Consider the following 22356-nt stretch of genomic DNA (forward strand, 5'->3'; position numbering starts at 1 on the left):
TTTCACTGGCTCTCAGTTAAATCTAGTCAAGTCTTGAGATTCACAAACATCGCAAGAGAATCTAGCTGACACAAAGTCCCATTAGGGATAAATAACTCAATAAGCAGCAACTTGGCATGGCATGAGAAAAACTGGGTTGGTAAATTCCATGGCCATTTCCAAAGGGAATGAGAAGCAGGTGTATCGACAGGTGCTCAGGTTCAGATGACTGACTTTTTAGAAGGTTTGACTGCATGGGGTGAAAAGATAGAAGAAGTAGGTCTTCACAGAAGTCAGGAAAAAGTGACTCAAAGATAGCACAGGGGACAAAAGCAACACAAAACTTTATTTGATGCCTGCAAATGCCAAAGGAGCACGCTGTTGTGGCTGGTAATTCAGAATTTATAAGGAATAGGAACATTAAAATTGCAACAAATATGCAATCATTGCTAGCAAATTAGTAATCTAGGCAGGCATCAGTTTGTGGTTATGGTGAAGAAGGTGATCAACATTTATAGCTATAAAAGTTACACTATAGGAAAGGATCATAACAGGATGGCAATAAAAAGAAAAAAGAATGGCTCATATAACCTGATATGCATCTTGGCATATATGTTGCATCTCTTGAACATATTAGCACTTCTTGTAAGACTTAATAAAATATGTATACAATACCAAATTTAACAGAACAAGGATTTCAACCTTATCTTTTCTACTATAGAAAAAGTTTCAACAGCTACATCTAACTCTATGTCATTGTTTTCTGAGGCAGTACTCTTGCGAGAACACCCTGTTTCCAAAAGATCTTAATGGAATGTGATGTATAATGCTGTGCCTGAAAGTCTCAGCAATAAAACATTGCGAACGCAGCTGCAGAGGCACCAGGATTCTGTCAAAACGAGCTTCCTTACCGTCTGTCTAACATGACTTTTTCAGTGGTAAACTAAGACCAACCAGCAGATGTTTTACCATTCATCTGTAACTGAAACAAAAGGTTTAAGGGTTTAAGGGTAGAAAGTGCTACATTAGAAGGAATCAAACACTTTTGAACCAAATCACAAATAGCTACAAAATTCTTCAGATTGTACAATATTTTAGTTGTTTAAATGCATTTATTCAATTTCCTTTTATTTTATACAGAACAAAAAGTACATGTGTGGGTCCTGGTTGTTCTGAGAGAATGTCTCAAATATTTCTGAGTCCCCTGCCAAGCTATAATTGACTTAAAACTTTCCATTGGCCCCTAGTTGTCAAAACGAACTGTCATCATTTACGTTAACTGTAACAAGGGGCTTTTCATGCTTTCTGACTTGCCTTTTGACCACATGACTTCCAAGCGATTTTTAACTCTCTGACCGCCAGCACCACACACAGACACATACAAACACATGTGTGCTGCTGACAGGCACAAAAACCTCAGCTGTGTCACATGGCTGGTTTTATTAATCCGATTGAGCTGCAGACAGACATCAACAAATCCGTCACACATCACTGCTTCCTCCGCTGATATCAAACAGGTAACTGATCTCTGCATTGCCCGAAAGTGAACATAGCATTTTGTGTTTTGCATTATGTGATTATTAAAAACGTCATTATTGATTCGATTTAATAATATAACAGATAAAAAAAAACATCCCTAATCCCTAATAAAAAAAAATCTTAGCCATGATAGCACATACATGATTTGGAGTCCTAATCACATGGGGTCAGAATTACAAAGTAATTAATCGGATCAAATTATATTCATGTGTTTGAAAGACCAGGCCACGATCCAGAGAAGCTATGGCAAGATTTGCAAATTGATATTTTATTTTGCAAAGGACACTCTAAACTGTAGAGATAGATAAAGGATATTCTGCAGTACTGACTAAAAGTTAGGCTAAATAAGCATTTTTTTTTCTTATATGTACAGTTTAATGTTTTTATTTATCACCTAAAGTCTCGATGAAATGCAATAACATGTTTGAATATAATGTGACAAAGAAGGAAAAAGAGTAAAATGTGTACATACTTTAGCAAGACGGCATTAAAATGCAGCTAAAAGTCCAGAATCGAATTTTAAAATCATTGTTGACTTTTGAAACTGTGCCATAAACATTTTGTAACTTTTGAGTCAAATTTGGCAAACAACAGCTGTGTTCTGTCATCACTGATGCTGACAGGCCTAATTAGCTCAAATCCTGATTTAATGACTATGAACCGCTGCTGCTAGCTCGGCTATTGCATCAACGTTCGTTTTTAGAAGCAAGCATGAAACCTGGCCAACACACACTGCATCTAATTGACAGGACTGTGATGCTGAATGAACTTCCCTCCCACATGCACGGCAAAGGCCAACAAGGAAATCAAGCCTGTGTAATGCACACAGTTTAGGTCTGAAAAGGCACTGGTTTTGTTCTAGCTCATACATGCTTTATGCTTTCACTGTTATGCTGTAATTAGTTTTTAAACTGTCTGAAGGAACTGTATTTATTTTTGTACAGGGAAGGAGACTCAGGAAGTCATCGAAATACAAATAAAGAAAAAACAGAAAAAGTGATCGCCCTACAAATTTGACAAAAAAGGAAATGTCTTACTGCCATCTAGTGGCAAATGAGTTCTTTGATCTACTGATTGAATTAATATGTTAAACAGAGATCAAGTACAAAATAATGCAGGTTTCCTGCAATGGAGATCAGCTTCAGGTAAAATTAGGCTTATTTTCTTTATATATGAAAATACTGCCAACCTATAAGTGAAAAGAAAGCTATTGCAAAGTTTCATAGCTGGATATTATGCTGATGTCTGCATACAGATTCGGAATGAAAAAGGTTTGGCAGTATAGTATGGAAGTTTGCTCAAAGGCTGTGACAGGAAAAACCCATAAGTGGCTGCGGTAAGAAGTACCAAGTATCATGCAACAAAAGCCCCTGGTTGACAGCAGAAACCACCCCACTGTCTGAAATCTCTGTTGCTGCCCTTAGACTTGGCAACAAAGCAGCAGCGTGTGGAGAAATGAAAATGGCAGAAAAAAAATTTATCTGGAAGGGAAGAATAGATGCACAGAAAACTCATGAGTCACTTTGCTGACAACAAAGACTCTAGGCACCGATGTCTGTCTGGTTTGAGAGTTTCTTTCTTTCTTTTTTTCCTTTTTAATCAACCCCAGCACTGGACCAGACAGCATACCAAGGCATCATCTAAAGAACTGTGCAGAGCAACTGAAAGATCTCTTCACTGACTTCCTGAATGTCCCCCTCTGTTATCACTCATGCAGTAATGATATGTTTGGAGCAATTTATTGTGATCTAAACATCCCTCCCTCATGAACCTGGATCCCCCCCAAAGAGTCTGGACCCCCACCTATGCCAGGACACTGATAATTAGTGTTTGATACAACCCTGCCGTTGGAAGCAGACTCCTAACAGCTGTGATTGGATCCGGACCTTTTTTAATACCCAGATGCCAGACTGTCAGAACTGGCAACAATACAACTAAATCCTTCCCAGTGAACACCGGATCAGCCAGAGGGTGTGTACTCAGTGCTTGCACACACACGTGACTGTTCTGACGTGTTCACATTACCCACATCATAAAGTTAGCTGACCACACTACAATTATCATCAAAGAACATTTGTCATCTTGGAATTGGAGTAGAGTAGCAGACATTCGTGTGTTGCTTGAAGCAACTTCATTGTGAATAAAAAAAAAAGTAAATGATAAAAGATTTTATTAAAGAAGGTTCTGTAAACACCTGAGATCAAGACTTACTAAATCATCTCTGTTTTTAAGCAGTAAAACAAAGTATAAATGATCAGACAGAAGCGTCAGAAAAGTAGTGAAGTTCATACTAGTCATACCAGATTTCTTTCTCTGACAACCACTGCTGCAGAAATAGAATATTTTAAAGTATTCCTCTCATTACTGGAGAAACATATGCTTTCTCCTGCCTTAAGGGAGAAAATAAGACTGCGTTCACCCAAGGTCATCACTTCTGAAAAACATTTTCTACCCACAACATTTAAGACAAATCCACACACTTGTACACAGCAAATTCAAAAGTGTTAAATGTTTCGGTGTTAGTAGACTTCGTGCAAAAGCAGATTTAATTTTACTCTTATAGAGTCACATTCTGTTTATGTAACTCTGGGGTGTATATGTTTAGTAGTTAAAATCCAGTGTTAAAACAAAGTGTTTCCATATCAAATCTAGAGGTGTTAAAATGGAATCAATAACTTTTGGCTTCTTAACTCTGAACTCCACCAGCGGACATAACACTGAAGGAGTTAATTCACTGACTCCGCCCCAGAATCACAGATTCCCACGGAAGCGAAGCGACAGAAGCCAAGTCATTTCAGGACTATTTAGTATCCACATGTCTGAGGTGTTTACCACGCTTGGTAAGTAATTTTTTTCTGAGATGGTTTATAACTATTATTTTGAGTTGAGCTCAACCTAGACGTCACGTTCGCCACACGGCTCGGTGTTAGCATATTTAGCTTAGCATGCCGAATGTTAGCGAAGTGTCGGAAAAAATCAAGCCGGTGAAGATTCAAATTATTGGCTGACTTAAACAGATCCCTCATAATCTGGAGTATGTTTTTTCATGATGTTGAACGTTTACCAGTGATTCTTGAGAATAGGGACAAAATGGGTTTTAATTTTCCCATATTTTTTTTTTATTATTTCTCAACCTTATGTATGCAAATATGACAAATAATGTTTAGAAAATATGAAGATGCTAAGGTACAGGCTCCCAGTTGCGAATTTTTAAAAAAAAATTACATTTTTAATCGACCTGACCCAAAACTTTGTCATCACCATCTGACAAAAATAAATATAAAATGATTTTTAAAATACCCCATTAGTGATATTTTTACTCAATTTACAGACAAATGCTTCTCAAGAAATAAAATAAATATTATTTAAAACAAAAAACAAGAAAAAGTCCATCTGATGGAGTTGACAGTGCATGACGGAGTTGACACAGAACTGAAGGTGGTGACAAACTAGTGAATAAAATGAAAAACTTGGTACATGTGAAATAATGCAATTCATGTAAAATACATTAAAATGAATTAGTTGCACAATTAAGTGAGATTTGACAACAATTTCACTGAAAGAGTCAGAAAAACTCTGACGGAGTTGACATCTGACGGAGTTGACGAAATGCCAAACTACCTCAATTTATATGATGTTATTCTGAAGGAGGCCATATTGTAGCTTGTCAGGTCCATTAAATCTTTACAGTTTACCAAAATTAAGCTTTTATTTCGCAAAATTTCATCAAAGTTTTGTAAATTGTCAGTTATGGAGTTGACACATCATGGTTGTGACAAACAACTTAGGAATAAAACAGAAGAAAAAACTAAAGAATAACTTAAGCTAACCGGAGCTAACTAGCCCTCCAAGCAAAGGAAGAGAAAAGACGACGTCATGGGGTCCTCAGAAGTTCTGGTGCCCCCCAATAATGCCTGATTTTTTTACATTCTTTTCATTTCTGACGGTGTTGACAAAAACTAAGGACAAATTTTAACGGAGTTGGAAAATATCTAAAAATTATTTTTAATTCAATTTATCGATACTTTTATAATTATTTATATGACTACTTATACTTAATTGTCATAATATATAATTTTAGTATTTCTTTAATTGTTTTAAACTATAAGAATGTGTTGAGTTCTGCTCCTGGACAAGGGCTTTTACAGGCATCATCCACCGACTACAATGTTTAAAATAAAAAAATATTCAGCAAAAAAAAGAAAAATATACATTGTTGTGCTCACATGACCCAGGTTAGTTTAGTTAGATATTTGAAAAAAATATATTTTGTGTATATTTTATTCAAATTTCATGCTTTATCCATAGGACCTGTTTTGTCCCTATTCTCAAGAATCACTGTTACATGCATATTGGTCAGCTTTACCAACCTTTCTGATCGATTTTTTTTTTCCTTTGAAAAAATGTAAAAGGCTTTTTCACGTTGAGAGCATTATTCCCGCTGTTGTGTCTTCTTATATGTTTTGCAGCATATTTTAATCCTTTTATTGCATTTTTGTATTAGAACCAGTCTGGTTGAGGATGAATCGCCAGTCGTCAGCCTAACCTCCCCCTCCCGATCCCTCCATGGATTCTTCGAAGATTCAAGCTCCAAAAATGATTATTTTTGGTGTTAATATCTGTGAAACCCTACATTTCTGTAATGGAGGCTTGTTGTTAGAGTTGTAGTAAAATGTATTCATTCGTTCCATTCCTCATTGTTATGTTTTTTTGTTTGTTATGATCCAGAGACCGACACCGGCTGTCGTACTCAGAGACTGAAGACTGTCCGATGCAGTAGAGGAGCATGTTGGTGTCTCCGGCCAAACGTCACGAACAGCCCAACAACCTGAAGACAATCTGGTGGAGTGCAGAGAGGAACTGTCTCTTATCAACAGAAACAGAAACTGGATAAGAAATGATGGATCTGAATATCAGGTTGGTCTGTTATGTAATATCTGGCAATCTACCTGTTAAAAGAAAATGTACTCTATCATATTACATGAACTGCATGCATTGATACAGGCTTTACTTTCTCCACCTTGTACTTTTTAACAATTTCATGTGTATAGTATTGAAGAAAAATGTATTAAGCATACTGCATTTTGTATTGCACAACTGATATGTTAGACCTTTTAATAAGCAATATGTGAATGAAAGTGATATGTGAAACATGCACATTATTCAATGTTATAATATGTTTTGTAATTATGGTGCACGTTTTGAAATAAATGCATTTGAGAAAATAATTGCCTGTTTATTAAATATTTATTTTCCAAAGACTTTTTAAAAGTTCATAACAATAAAATACCTATTTAATATTAATTACAAATAACTCTTATGAAGTTAAAAATACTCTGTGAGAGTTAATATTAAGATCTAACACTGAATTAGTGTTAGTAAGTGTTAAATTATTAACTCCAGCAGATTTGATATTTGACACTTTATAAGAGTTAAGTGCAACTGCTCAACATGATTTAATTCTCATACATTTTTCTTGTTTATAAGAAAGCTGCGTCCCTCAAAACACATTTTACACCATGACCTATGCAAATATGGCAAATAATGCATACCAATTTATAAGCTATTTTGCTTAGCTCAAATACCATTGACCTTTTAATGTCAACATAGGAAGTTGTACTCATGAATTGGGGATGGTAAGATCTAATTAAGAACTTTGACATCTAATTAAAAACTTTGAAAAATTTAAAAACTGCAGGAATGCATTAGCGCTGGTTGTTTTACACTTTGTCAAATTCCAGATTATATTTCAGAAAAATATATAAATGGAGATAGTTTTGCTAAGCAGTTCAGTTGTCTCTTCATCAAAAACTCTCAAAGGGCTTAAAAGCAAAAATCTGATTGCTCACTGTCTCGTAGAAATGATAGGATATTGATCTGACACATAAAATAAGACATTTCTGGATTTTAAACAAGTAGGTTACTTTTAAATGGTGGAATCATGTTAGTTCACATTAAACAATAATAGTTTAAGTACTATGGAGATGTGATTAAAGAATGGAAACAAGGTGAGTACAATCAATATGATGCAAAACACCTGTAGGAGAATCAAGGCAGGGGTTTAATATTCAGTCTAACGTCACATTCTACTACTCCCTCATATCTGGTCACAGTCTTTTAATTACTTAATCTATTTCATCAGAACCCTCCCTCATCATTGACAGGTTTGCTTTGTACCACACCAGTTGTATGAATTCACTGGATTTCCTATTTTTGCAGAACCTACAGAAGGTTTATTGGTTACCTCAACCTGTGAGTCTGCATTTATGTAAATGTGTCTGGGATCCACATCGATTCTTTCTACTTTTAGGGAAAGGCTGTAGGTTTTTAAGCAAATGAAAACTCTGCAATGAACTTCAAGGACATCCACCCATCAATCCATCTTCTACACCTTGAAGGGTTTCCAATTCCAGGTGCTGGTGGTTATCTTCAGCAGTCATTGGGTACCAGATAGGGTTCAACCTGTGCTACAACAATGTTATCAATTTGTGGGTTTTTTATTTTTTGCTTGTTCTATCTTCTGACACAGTGGTCATGGCAGACAGCTGCTCATACTGAGCCAGGTTCTGTTGATGGTTTCTTAATGCTAAAACTGGGTTGTCATTTGGACAAATTATGTCCAAATTATGTTTTGGACATAATTTGTCCATTATGTTGGAGGAATTTAACCATGGCTCTCAGTTTTGCTAGTTGGAGGGTAACTGTCCACCTTACAATTGTAACATTTTATGCACTACTACACATAATAACCAAATTCAAAGACTAAAGTATTTTTGAGACTTTTTTTTCTGTATCATTTTTGAAATCTTAAATGGGCAGCTTGTTTGCACTTTTGCTATTTAATACACAGCAATGACTGAACAATTATTTCTTTATGCATACCTTTCCATGCACCTCTCGTTGTGTATGCACAATACATTTACTGTTGTGGAGACTTTTTATTGTTGTGCTTTGACTATTTCTTTTAAGTTGACAAAATGCAATGGTGCAATACAATGACTTTTAGGAGAGCTGAGTTCAGGAATCAGGAGGTTATTATGAAAATATGTTGAAAATCCTCATGTGGTCTTTGCACTTGGTCTATTTGACCAATCCTGTCTGAATCAATATTATTCCTGCTATTATCTCTATGAATACGAGTCGCATGGGGGAAAAAAATTTTTTTTCCTTATGTTTTGGTTTCCTATCTTCAAAAAACGTACAATTTCAAAAGTGGTTTTGCGTTTGCTTTAGTCGATAACTTAAAACTTATAGAAAAAAAAATGCCAAAAATAAATCTGCCATATATAAATACTTCCAATATCTTCTTAAATAATTTAATTACGAAAATTATAATATCCATAATAAGATTAGCATGCGCTTGTGTCGGGATTTAAATATTTTAGCAAATCAATTTCTTTTATTCAGTTTGCAGAAACATGAATTTAACTTACATTCAATAAAGTAATTAGAAAAACACTCAAAGTTACGTCGTACTTGCCAAAACAAAACAAATGAAAACCCTCCGTCAGTCGCAGGTTAACAACATCAAAATAGACAGCAGGGGCGTTGGTGAAAGCTCATTCATCTTCAGCAGCCTGGAGCGGATGTGTCACTTCGGTCCACTCTGCATCACTTGACGCATCAGTGTAACAGGAAAAACAAAATATATGTAGTTAGTAAGTTGACCGAAGTGTTGGGTAGGAGCAGTGGACATTGGATGCGACAGGCGGTTTGGTGAAGGTTTGAACAATGCGAGAACGACCCTCGAACTTCCTGATCTGGAAACAGTTTTTCTAACGAGGGATTTATCTGAATCACACCCAAAAGGAAACCGGTAAAGTTTTTATTTCTTTTCTTCAAGATTCACTTTGCCAATTCATTTAAAATTAAGCGCAAATTCATAGAATTTAGTCTGTCCCCTAAGGGGGGGAAAAAAGGAACAGTTTTAAAAAACTTTTATAAGGTTTAGAATATATTTAATGTGAACTGTTGAATGTTTACAGTGGACTCATTTTAAACTGAAAGTCTTAAATGCGAAACTAAGGGCAGGTTTTCATGTGTCATATATAATTTATATGTTTGTCTATATATTTGAGCTTTAGTTTCAGAATTTGATTAATTGATTTATGACAGGTGTCCCTCTGAAAATGCTAAAACTTCCCTCTCTGATATCTTCCAGCAGACTTATAGACAATTATAGCAAAAAATAAATAAATAAAAAGAAAAAATGGCTCAACTATTTTACAAGAGAACTGACAACTCCACATACAATGACCGTCTCCCACTGCGGGTTGTGCGGGCAGAAGCTGAGCTCTCTCCCATGGAGAAGGTCTACCTGGGGGCCGTAGAAAGAGGGGACTACGCGAGTGTAAAACAAGCGTTAGAGGAGGCTGAGATCTACTTCAGAATCAATATCAACTGCATCGACCCGCTGGGACGCACAGCCCTCCTTATTGCCATCGAAAACGAGAACCTGGAGATCATAGAGCTCCTGCTCAGCTATAACATCCATGTGGGTGATGCCCTGCTGCACGCCATTCGTAAGGAAGTAGTGGGGGCCGTGGAGCTGCTCCTCAATCACAAGAGGCCACGTGGAGAAAAACAGGTAACAGAAAGCAAATATTGTTTAGATCAACCTCAAAAAGTTATTTTTTATATATTAAACTTTTGGTGTTTTTTAAACCAAGTTTAAAGTCTCATTTGTTCAAGTGGCTCTACTTGTGTCTCTTTTAATATAAGACTCAGTTCCTGGACATTTCCTGGACATTATTCAAAAGTTAAGAAAAGAAAAACTTTTAAAGCTGATTTTTTTTTTTTTTTTTTGTAGATTACTTTAAATGTGATAACACAAATTGAATCTCATAGATTATTTGTTTTGCAGATGCTGTGTATTGCGGAATATTTTGTCATGCTGCAATCACAAAGCTCAATGTGCTTTTATTGGGACTTTATTTGACAAACCATGAACTTTGTCTTTTAGCTTCAAAAGACAAATTTGGAAGTCAATATTAGTCTTCAAGGCATTTTCCAAATAAAATACGATTGATGTTCAGACAAACATTTCTTAGAACAGCTTAACCACAAGCCATTAGCTGTGGGCTTTCAGTCAGAAGGCATTAATTTGTTCCTTTCAAACTGTTGTTTGCATCCTGTATGGAGTTTGAAAGCAATGTTCTTCTAAAGCTATACAATACTTGTGTTATATACCTTGGTTTGTTTATTGTCAACTCATGTGTGCATTTCTCTCTTGGTTCCTCGCTAAGATCCCCCCAATTCTGTTGGACAAACAGTTTTCAGACTTCACTCCAGACATTACTCCAATCATCCTTGCAGCTCAGACAAACAACTATGAGATCATCAAATTGCTTCTGCAACGAGGTGTTTCCATACCTCAGCCACATGCTGTGCGTTGCAACTGCATGGACTGCATGTCCCACACAGACGTGGACAGCCTTCGTCACTCACGTTCTCGTCTTAACATCTACAAGGCCCTTGCCAGCCCTTCTCTCATTGCCCTCTCCAGTGAAGATCCGTTCCTGACGGCTTTTCAGCTCAGCTGGGAGCTGAAGGAGCTCAGCACAGTGGAGAATGAGTTCAAGTCAGAGTACGAAGAGTTGTCCCATATGTGCAAACAATTTGCAAAAGACCTTCTGGACCAGACTCGAAGCTCCAAGGAGCTGGATATAATTCTCAACTACCATGATGACATTGATCCTCTGATGGATGAGAACAACAATGACCTAGCCCGTTTGAAACTGGCAATCAAATACTCCCAGAAGGAGGTACGTGTCTTTTATTGATAACGGCTATTTGAAATTCTACATCGGCGGTCTGGTCAGAAGGAACAACATTGATGTATTTAGTGTGGTAACCTTTGTGTGCAAACTTAGAAGGGATACTATTTACAATTAAACCAGTACAAGAAGAAACTAGATTTCATCTGATTTGATCAGTGTGGAGTGAAGGAAGAGTGAAGGACAAGAAAAGTGCCAAGATGGGCTGTAAATGGCCAGAGATGGGTGGAGACATCCTCTGGGACTTTAGAGCAACATGTAATTGCCAGTCTGCCTCTTAACAATGCATTACAGTAGGCCCTTTTAGTGAGTCTCATGATGATTAGATAATTGGGTATAATGATGGAAGATACAACGACCATTTCCTTGAAATTCAAACTCATGACATTTTAATGAGGGAGGGACATTTTATGGTCTTTAAAATCTGCTTTTGAGTTTGCATTCATGGATTTATTTTAGCTAAAGCTACAGGAAACGATGAATGTAAAGCACAATTGAGGCAGAGAGTAGGTATTACAAAACAAATAGTCAAAAATACAAAATCAATTATTATAAAATAACAAGCAGTGAACATCCAGTTGTAAATCTCCAATCATTCACTTCCTCTACTCACTAGATTTTGTTCAGTGCAACGGGGCAAACAAGCTTCTGATTGCACCATGCAAAACTTTAGCCCCAGACAAACAATCACACATGTTGATTTGGTGGGATCAAGAGGCTCTGTCTTGTTTTTGAAGCATGTGGCTGGGATTTTGCAGGCAAATGGGAGGTTCATGAAATGAAAGTGAAAAGCACAAAATATAAACTGGCTCTGAGATTACTTCTGTAGATGGATCAAAGAAGATACTCTAGTGTGTTCATTATTTCTGATGATTCTCGAGGCATGCAGAACACATGCAAAGTAAAACCTAAAAGGGGATATTGTGTACACTTGTGCACCATGTCATTCTAATCAAACACACTTTTCTTAGCAATTCACACAATGAACACCTTTAAAAAAAGCTAAAGATTTGGTCACTCCCTGTACTGGTGTTAATGTAATGCCAGTTGAAACGGATGTTGAGAAATAAATCTGGGCAGGTTAACAGCTTTTTCTGAAACAAATTTCAGATCTGAATTTCACAGTGACAGGGAACATTACATGTGAAAATTTGAAAAGCTAGTTGCCATTCTTAAAAAAAAAAAACATGGAAGCCCCAGCAAGGGCATACTATGAAATAAGAAGGAAAACCTGAGATATAGCCCCTATTGTGATATGTATGTTAGACGTCTATGAAAACTCCAGTTACAAAGACTGGGCACATACAGTATCTTGTTTGGAATCACATGTAATTGTGAGGTTGTGTCCAAGTTTAGAATAAATATAGACATTCTCCTTGGACAGACAAGACCAAACACACAAAAGAACTGGTGTTTGGCCAAAATGCAGAATAACACTTGTAGAGAAATCCACAGAGCAAATCAGTTATCAACCACAGCAACCATGCTTCAAACATTGTGTTGGAGAGGACTGATGACTTGGGTTTGTTTTGGCAGCCATAGCACTGAAGTGCTTTTGAAGTCATTGAGTCAACCATGAATTACTTTGCAAACCAACGTTTTCTGTCACCAACTTTTTCTGTGTCATACATGACTTAATGTGAATCTGATTAAATGACTGTGATTCCAGACACAACACCACATCATTAACAAACAGACTGCAAAATGTATTAAATATAGTGTGTGATGTGTAGAGGATTTTTGCAATGGCTAGTTTCAACTCTGATTATCTGAGGTACAGATCTTGGATTAGGAATTTAAAATTATACTTTAGAATACAGGTTTTTATACTTGTGCTGTTCAGTAGACCTGCAGAAAACACCTTGTGAGGGAAAGTAAGTGCTGGAACAATATTCTCAGCTATTTTATCTGTGAACCTAATAATTTAATAATGAAGTAAAGTAGAAAATAGAGGGAGGACGTAAGATTCGGGCTATTTGAATCTATAAAATTTAAATATTCCTTTCTGTCTCAGTATTAGCCACAGTCATGCTGTCTTTATGTTCACTCAGGAACAAAATGTGTGGCAGCTCTACTTTGCTTTAATGTTTTGTGGAATGGGGAAAATGAACATTCATGATGAAACATTCAGCCAACCTCTAGCACTCCTCTTTATAGTTAATTTTTCTTTCATTTGTGTAATATTTATTGAAATTTCGTAAAAACAGTTGAAAAATGTCAGTCACCCTTTACTTCATGCTCTATTTCATGAGGATCCTGATGTCCTAACGGAACCATTGACTGACATGTAATAGCTTTGGGGGAGACCGTTAAACTAAACAGGCTGTATAGGATCTATTTGACTACAATGTTGCTAAAATGAAATTAACATCTATTACTGTCTGCAAGTGTTCATCAAATATTTATATCAAATCTCGGTAGACTGAAGGATAAGCGTAGGAAACAGACTTGAGATTCAGTTTGGATTCCAGTTACAGCAATCAATTGTTACATTTCTTAAACTGAATAACTGTTTAAGGCACATGTGTCAAACTCAAGGCCCGCGGGCCACATGTCGCCCGCCATGTCATTTTATGTGGCCTCCGCAGCATTTTATAGGCCGACATTGACTTACAATAGGTTTTGAGCACGAATTGACTACAAACTACATCTCCCACAATGCATTCCGATTGTTACCAGCTAACATTACGGCTTCTCGCCACTAGAGAGCAGCAGAGTCACCTCAAGCTGCTTATTGACTTTCCCAGCGAATAAAACTGAGACATCGACAAGCTAACATCAAAACGTCCAAGAAAAGAAAAATCGATTTACAAGTAAGTCTGTGAATGAAGATGTGTGTGAGTTGGTGTCAGGGCGGCAGGTCGCGCTAGACGTTATCTTGACCGACAACATTAAAAAAATCGGTCCTGTACTATTTTATCCGTGAAATTACAATCATATTAACATCGACTATTTAGTCGCATTTTATGCGGTTTAGTTAATATTCACCGTGAATCCAGATCCCATCACAAATTAAGCAGATAAATGCATCTACATTTTTCTCGTAGTGACAAAAACCACCCCAATAACTTTTAATAAATTAAATTAAGCGACTTCACTTAAATTAGCATCACTTCACCCGCTGGGGTCTGAACGCACTTCCTCTTGGTTCCCATCTGCAGAAAAATCTGCTCTAATTCATCAGTCAGTTGGATCTGTCTGATCCAAACAGATCAAATGAACTCTGTGAGTGTTTTTCCCTGTGCGGTCTGGTGTGCACTTTTACCAGGATTATTTATTTATTTATTTATTTATTTATTTATTTATTTATTTATTTATTTATTTTGCGTGGTTTCGCTTCTCCAAAACGGACAGATGTTACGTCTGCAGCTCCTCCAGAGCGCCGCTCTCCTGGGTAACGTGAACCCAGAAGGCTCCATTTGTTAAATCCGCTGGATGAGTTACTTCCAGCGGTTTCTAAGTCTTCGCAGCGGCGGAGCCACGTCCGCAGTGGTTGAGCTGCGGACTGCACATGTTACAGTCTAATTAACTTCTGCATCGTCATTTATTTCCTCCAGATAAACTACCGGCTCCTCAAATGGATTAACACAACGTTGCATTTTCTTTAGTTTTCTCTGGTCTGTAATGGAGACTTGAATTTAACACGCCATTTCAACCAAAGGTTTGTAATGCGCTTCCTAACCATTTTTTATTTGTAAGTATTGATTTTATTTTTTAGCCAAGCCTCTGTCTCTGCTAATGACATCTTCAATACATTTTTTGATCCCAGACTTAGTTTATGGACTGAACAGACAGAAACAGTTACCATTATACATTTTGAACTGTTGATTTTATTTTTGAACCATTTTTTTTTTATTGTAAAATGTTGATTTTAGTTTTGAACCATTGTTTTTATTGTAAATTGTTGGTTTTATTTTTGAACCAATTTTTTTATTTTAAAGAGTTGATTTTATTTTTGAACCATTTTTTTATTGTAAAGTGTTGATTTTATTTTTGAACCATTTTTTTAATTTTAAAGTGTTGGGTTTTATTTTTGAACCATTTTTTTATTTTAAAGTGTTGATTTTATTTTTGAACCATTTTTTAATTTTAAAGTGTTGGGTTTTATTTTTGAACCATTTATTTTAAGGTGTTGATTTTATTTTTGAACCATTTTTTTAATTGTGAAGTGTTGATTTTATTTTTGAACCATTTTTTTAATTGTGAAGTGTTGATTTTATTTTTGAACCATTTTTTTAATTTTAAAGTATTGATTTTATTTTTGAACCTTTTTTTAATTGTAAAGTGTTGATGTTATTTTTGAAACCTTATTTATTTTGAAGTGTTGATTGTCTGAAGGACCTTAGACATGAATTGCCCCATATGGGGTTTGAACCGATGACCTCAGGATTACCAGCACGGTGCTCTAACCTGCTGAGCTAACTCACCTACCTTACAAACTGTTGAGTTTCCATGGATTTAAGAAGAACTTACATGATCTTACCACAATGGAGATTTGATAAAAGTGCTTATATTCCAATGTTTTTCAAAACAACATATATCATATTTTATTTTCCAGAGATTTTGTATTTTGAAGTGTTGATATTATTTTTGAATCATTTTTAATTTTCAAGTGATTGTATTTCAGAGATATTTTTTTTATTTAATGTCTTAATTTTATTTTTGAACCATTTTTTATTTGTAAGTATTGATTTTATTTTTTTAGCCATTTAACCAATTCTCTGTAGAACCATGTGTCTCTTCTAATGACATCTTTAATACGTTTCTTTGATCCCAGGCTTAGTTTATGGACTGTAATATGAAATTAGGCACAATTATAAGTCTGACAGTTTGTTCACCAAGTTACTGTGCTCTCTGAGAGGATCTGCAGTATAAGTATTTGACATTGTTCCATGCCCATCGTTGACGTTAGTCTCTAACAAAATGTGGATCATCTACCAGGAACACTCCAAAGAGCATAAGTTTCTGTAGTGTAGTGGTTATCACGTTGGCTTTACATGCAAAAGGTTACTGGTTCGAAACCAGACAGAAACAGATTTTGCATGTTCTATTCATCACAGGTGTTTACTAAAGGTCAACAAGGGTTCTGTGGTGTCATGGTCTGTACTCTGAATCCAGGCATCTGAGTGCAAACCTCAGTTGAAATTTTCATGTGTTGCATCTCACATCATCAACTTTGGAACCTCAAATTGAAACAAAGCAGAGAAGTTCAGTTCCTGTAGTGTAGTGGTTATCATGTTTGCTTTACACTCAAAAGGTCTCTGGTTCAAAACCAGACAGAATTGGTTTTTGTAGGTTATGCATCTCTTGGGGTGCAGTGAGACAACAAGAGCCTTCCTCTTTGAGTTTGGCACCCCTGGTTTAAGGTATAGGCTCTTTATTTTTTGAGAAAATTATTACTGTTTTATTAAGGCTGGTAAGGACCCCATCCTCCTGAATTAACACCATCCTGTGGCCTCCTTTTTACTGTCTTTGAGAAATTTGGAAAGCATTAAAGGGATAGAAATTATGAGGCTGCTGATATGTTTGGAGTTGTCACCAAAAAGATTTTCACTTACTGGTTTCCATCATACCACAATGCATTGTTAAAAATGTCACAAGGATATTTCTTTGGCCTTGTGGAACAGTTTCTTTAAAGCTTCTGCTTTCCTGTTAAGGACAAAATCATGCCTCGACTCCGATATTGATGCTGAGATTTTGTCTTTGAACTGACAGCCTGAAAAACTGAAACCTTCCTATAGTTTCCCAGAAATCAGAAAAGCTGAGCTTGAGTGGTAGTGTATTATTTGTGTGCTCTTTTCCCTCCCAAGTCCTGATCTACTGGGCAGCCAGAACTCAAATTCTCTATGACATGAAACGGTGAGCCAACTGCGCTCCTCAAAAAACCCTGCATCCATATTGTATCCATGTTGCAGTAAAACTGCATCATTTTCCCAAAGCCATTTTTTTTACACGTTTTAAACATTTGCTGTGGGGCTGCAACTAATGATTAGTTTAGTAATTGATTAATCTGTCTGTCATTCTGATGATTAATCAGTGTTTTCGAGTCTGTACTCAGTTAATTGATTGACTACTAAATTAGCTAACGATTATTTTCAATAATTGATTCATCACGTTGAATTATTTCAACCATATTTTGCTGTTGTATTTTAACAAGCAAATGGATTTAAAAACAGACTTTAAAGACAGAAAAAAGGTTGAGCTTATTTTAGGTTTCAGTCTCTTACCTTTTCTTCTATGTCTCTTTTCCCCAGTTTGTTGCTCAACCCAACTGCCAGCAGCTTCTTGCGTCTCGGTGGTATGATGAGTTCCCAGGCTGGAGGAGGCGTCACTGGGCAGTGAAGCTCATCACCTGTGCTTTCATTGGCCTCCTCTTTCCATTGCTTTCTGTCTTCTACCTGCTCTTTCCAAAGACTCGCTATGGCCAATTCATCCGTAAACCTTTCATCAAGTTTATCTGCCACACTTCTTCCTACTTGACCTTCCTCCTCCTGCTCTTCTTGGCCTCACAGCATATCGACTCTGGTGACCCAGGATGCCTGGCTGCCCACATCCAGGGCCCAGAACCCACCACTGTGGAATGGCTTATCCTGCCCTGGGTGATTGGTAACAACACATGCCACCCGTTGTTCATCATATGCATTCGTTGTTGTTTATATTTAATCTGTAATAAGTAACATTATTGAAAATTGTAACTTTATCTACTGTAACTTACTGTAAATACGTGTAAGGATGTGTATCAAAAAATTATAGCAAATTTTAGCTTTTTTTTTTTTTTTTTTTTTACTGTGTATTGTCCCAGGTGACCATATGTAGTGACCAATAATGTTTTAACCTCAGTTTACACCTGCTACTTGTTTTATCCAAGGTTTCATATGGGCTGAAATCAAACAAATGTGGGAAAGTGGTTTAAAGGACTACATGGATGATTGGTGGAACATAATGGACTTCATAATGAACTCCTTGTATCTTGCAACTATTTCTCTAAAAATTGTTGCATATGCAAAGGTAATTTGCAGCCTTAAGTGTAGATGAGCTTAGTTGTTGATTTTACATCGACTATACAGTGATAATACAAATTGACTGTTAAGTAAATGTTTTTTTGTTGTTGTTTGTTTGTTTGTTTTTAACAGCACAGAGATTGCAGACCGAGAGACAGCTGGGAAATGTTGCACCCCACGTTGATAGCAGAGGCCTTGTTTGCCATTGCTAACATCTTCAGCACCTTACGTCTGATCAGTCTTTTCACTGCCAACTCACACTTGGGTCCCTTACAGATTTCACTTGGCCGAATGCTTCTGGACATCCTCAAATTTCTGTTCATCTACTGTCTCGTGCTTTTGGCTTTTGCGAATGGCCTTAACCAGCTCTATTATTTCTATGCAACAGTCCCATTAACCGAGAATGGTACAGAGTACTGCTACGGTGTTCGATGTCATCGCCAAAATAATGCCTTTTCAACGTAAGTCAAGTCATTATCTCCACTGATATTTCGAACAATCAAATATTTTTCAACATATCTGTTATAGTATTTTTTTGTAAATACATTACTGGTTGTTCACTCCTCAGGTTGTTTGAAACACTCCAATCATTATTCTGGTCTGTGTTTGGCCTGATTGCTCTCCATGTGACCAACGTGAAAGCAAACCATACATTTACCAAATTTGTTGGCTCTACTATGTTCGGCACCTACAATATAATCTCCCTGGTGGTGCTTCTGAACATGCTAATTGCAATGATGAACAATTCCTACCAGCACATTGCTGTAAGTCCTATAGATAGATAAGCCATCTCTTTTTTAATAGGCTTAACATTAACTTAATAGCTAAAATTTTAATTATTTTCTTGTTTTTTTCCAGGATCATGCAGACATAGAATGGAAATTTGCACGAACAAAATTATGGATGAGCTATTTTGAAGAGGGTGGGACTTTACCATCTCCGTTCAATATAATACCGAGTCCAAAATCGGTGTTTTATCTACTGAGGTGGATAAAAACAAATGTGTTCAAGAAACCAAGCAAAAAATCACTGGAGACATTTGAGACATTAGGGGTAAGGAGTTGCAAGATGTTTACTCTGATGAGTTTTCAGTGCCTCAAATCTTTGCTCCAAAAGAGCTTGGCATAAATTTAGTAACCTAATAGATATTTCAATGTGAATTATAAGAGCCTCTTTTTCTTTTCTTTCTTTTTTTTTTGTTTTGAAAGGGCATGTAAAGAAAATGTATCAGCAGTAGACAGAGGTAATATGCTGCTTTTGCTTATCCTTTAACCACAGGTGCGAGCAGCAGAAAATGTCAAATTAAACCATGAATATCAGGTCTGTTGTCAAACAAGTACCATAGTATTACATTTTAGTTTTGATCTTAGATGAATCAGAGTATGAATTTATCTAAAATCTAGTTTGCATTTCAGGGTGTATTGAAGAACCTTGTGAAACGATATGTTGCTGCAATGATCAGAAATGCCAAAACCGAGGAAGGGTTGACAGAGGAAAACTTTAAGGTACGTATGATTGTAATGTAAACTTTGATTTTCTTAAAGTGTATAAAGCTGTTTGTATTGCTGTACACGCAACTACATCAAGAGGACATTTATATCAAGTTTTTTACTAGAACATTTGAGTTCAGTTTAGCTACACAACTTATAATTTTCTTCATTTTTCTAAGCTTCCTTCTCAAAGAAAATTCAAAGTATAGAATGAACCGCGTTATTATTATTTTCAGGGAGGACTCCACTATAAACAGCATTTACATTATTTGCTACCTTTGTCCTATAAATTCTTGCAAACTGTCTGACTCCTTTTTTCGCAGAATAAATACAATCTTGGATTTCTGTGATCTTGAACTGCTGTATAACTTTTTGCTGCTCTTTGTTTATCTATTTCTACTTTAACAAATAGGAGCTTAAGCAAGATATCTCCAGCTTCCGCTATGAAGTTTTGGGAATGATGAAGAGTAAACCTCACAGCGGGGGAACAAGTCCAGTTGCGAGCACAACATTGGCTTATCCTGGAAATTCCTTCAAATATTGTCGCAAACCTGCTGCCGGTGAACGTCAAAAAGAGTCGCGTATGTTCGAGGCAAAGTCCCCCACTATACTTCAAAATAAAGCTGCTAACACAACCAACTCTCCAGGCTCAGATTATCAAAACAATTGTTCCGTTGTTGTGTGGAGTGCAGAGATGACTGAGATTGAAATATCAAAAGAGCAGACAAAGCATGAGTGGCCTCCGAAACAGGAGCAAACGTCCTTTCTGAAATCTGATGAAAACAATTCCTTTTTTGTGGCATCTGGCAGGCAAAACCAAGACGAAGCTCTGAGTGGCAAAGCAGATGTGGAAGTCTCACAGAATATGAACACAGAAACTCAGGAAATGGGGCTTTCTTGTACCGTCCTTTCTAAGGAAGTGACAAACGGTCCAAAAAAAGTGCAAAGCTGAGTCTGCAAATAAGGAACACACAGTAGAATCACTTAATCTTCATATTTAAAAAAAATAGCTTGTAACTGACAATAGCTATACTACCATACTGTTCTTTTACATTAATACGTCTAATCAGTTATATAAAGACCAATAATATATCCTCTTTACGAACGATGTGATTGCTCACTTGCTGCTCAGGAAAGTGAGTTTTCAGCAGGTATGTTATTTATATCTTACTTTGAACATAAAAAAACAAAAGACTGTTTCTACCTACACAAACAGTAATACACTTGAAAATGTTTAGTTTTGATTCTATATAATTGTGCAAGAAAATCTGAATCTAATTTAGAAAATTAACACTAATTATGTATGTCCCCAGCCTGCTGTTTAATCTAATGTATTGTTTAATTTAGTCATTACCTCTGAATATCACAGAGCTTTGAAAATTAGAGGCTGCATGTACTTCATGTTTATATCCCCAAAGATGGTAAAGCTGTGAGATGGAACAATCTTAACAGTGATGTTAAAGAAAAGAAGATGTGTGCACGTTTTGAGACTGCTTTCAGAATCTGCTTTCTAAAAAAATCTGTGTTTTTATCTTGCGGGCTAATGAGCTTTGACAACTTTTACTATTTATAAAACATTATAAATGTTCACTAATAAAATGAAGCAAAATGTTATGGTTTCTAAGTTGCCTTTATTTGAAAATGTGTGGTGGTAAAAACAAAAAACATCGGAGGACAGTTTGTTGTAAAACTGTTGTACATATTTTCAATTTTAACATAGCTGAATGTTTTTCACTTAACTTATTCAAACTTGTGCTTACTGGCCATGGTAAATAATGTAAGAATTGATGTGTTGTCAGTTTTCACAACTCACATTAGCATATTCATGGTGTCCAACTATTATGGCCTGAATGAAGAAGAATTCAGGATTTAAAACTTATTCTGATGTATAATTAGATCCAGTTGGCTTAATTGGGAGCTTTTGTGTCATATCTAGGTCACCAGGCATGAAGTATAATGCTATATGTGCTATATGTGAAGATATGCTTTAATAATAACTGTTTGCTATATGTGAAGATATGCTTTAATAATAACCGTTTGCAATGACTGATTATGAAGTAATGCCACTTTTACACATAGCATTCTAACATTATACAAATTCATCATACAAAAGACACGTGTGTGTGTGTGTGTGTGTGTGTGCGTGTGTGTGTGTGTGTGTGTGTGTGTGTGTGTATTTTATTTTTTTTTAGTAACACGGCAGAAAATGAGCAAATGAATCTATGCCAAAAGCAGTCCTGATAAAACAAATCAAAATGACTGGAATTACTAACATACAGCGGACTGAAAACCACCTATTGTCTTTTACAAGCAGTGCTGAAACTAGGTTCAGGTCTTTGGTACGACAGCAACAGTTGAGTGGGATGTTTAAAATGCTAAGGCTGTAATCCTTAGCATTACGCTAAGGATTAGCTGTAATGCTAATCCTTAGCTGTAAGGATTACAGCTAAGGATTACCTGTAATCCTTAGCTTAATGTAGCAAAAATGTTGCTACATTTTTGTTGCATTTTTGTAGCAAAAATGCTACAAAAATGTAGCATTTTTGTATGCTACATTGTTACCTGGCACAG

General features: G+C 36.2%; 1 protein-coding gene across 2 annotated transcripts; it reads left to right on the forward strand.

The window, feature by feature from the left end:
* The first annotated feature begins 8727 nt into the window (after nt 1–8727).
* Nucleotides 8728–21397, forward strand: trpc4b (transient receptor potential cation channel, subfamily C, member 4b). 2 transcript variants are annotated; one of them, XM_015001010.2, is made up of 11 exons: nt 8728–9334; nt 9680–10105; nt 10764–11282; nt 17549–17900; nt 18163–18302; nt 18428–18756; nt 18864–19059; nt 19154–19348; nt 19574–19615; nt 19711–19800; nt 20198–21397. In XM_015001010.2, exons 2-11 carry the CDS (start codon nt 9728–9730, stop codon nt 20735–20737), a joined length of 2781 nt encoding a protein of 926 aa, XP_014856496.2. In that variant the 5' UTR covers nt 8728–9334; nt 9680–9727; the 3' UTR covers nt 20738–21397. The 2 variants fall into 2 exon arrangements, with proteins under 2 accessions (XP_014856496.2, XP_014856497.2); XM_015001011.2 differs by having other exon boundaries at nt 9683–10105.
* The last annotated feature ends 959 nt before the right edge of the window (nt 21398–22356 follow it).

This window comes from Poecilia mexicana, unplaced genomic scaffold (genome assembly GCF_051168715.1).
Source record: "Poecilia mexicana isolate PSO_F unplaced genomic scaffold, ASM5116871v1 scaffold_13, whole genome shotgun sequence".
NCBI classification, from domain to species: Eukaryota; Metazoa; Chordata; class Actinopteri; order Cyprinodontiformes; family Poeciliidae; genus Poecilia; species Poecilia mexicana.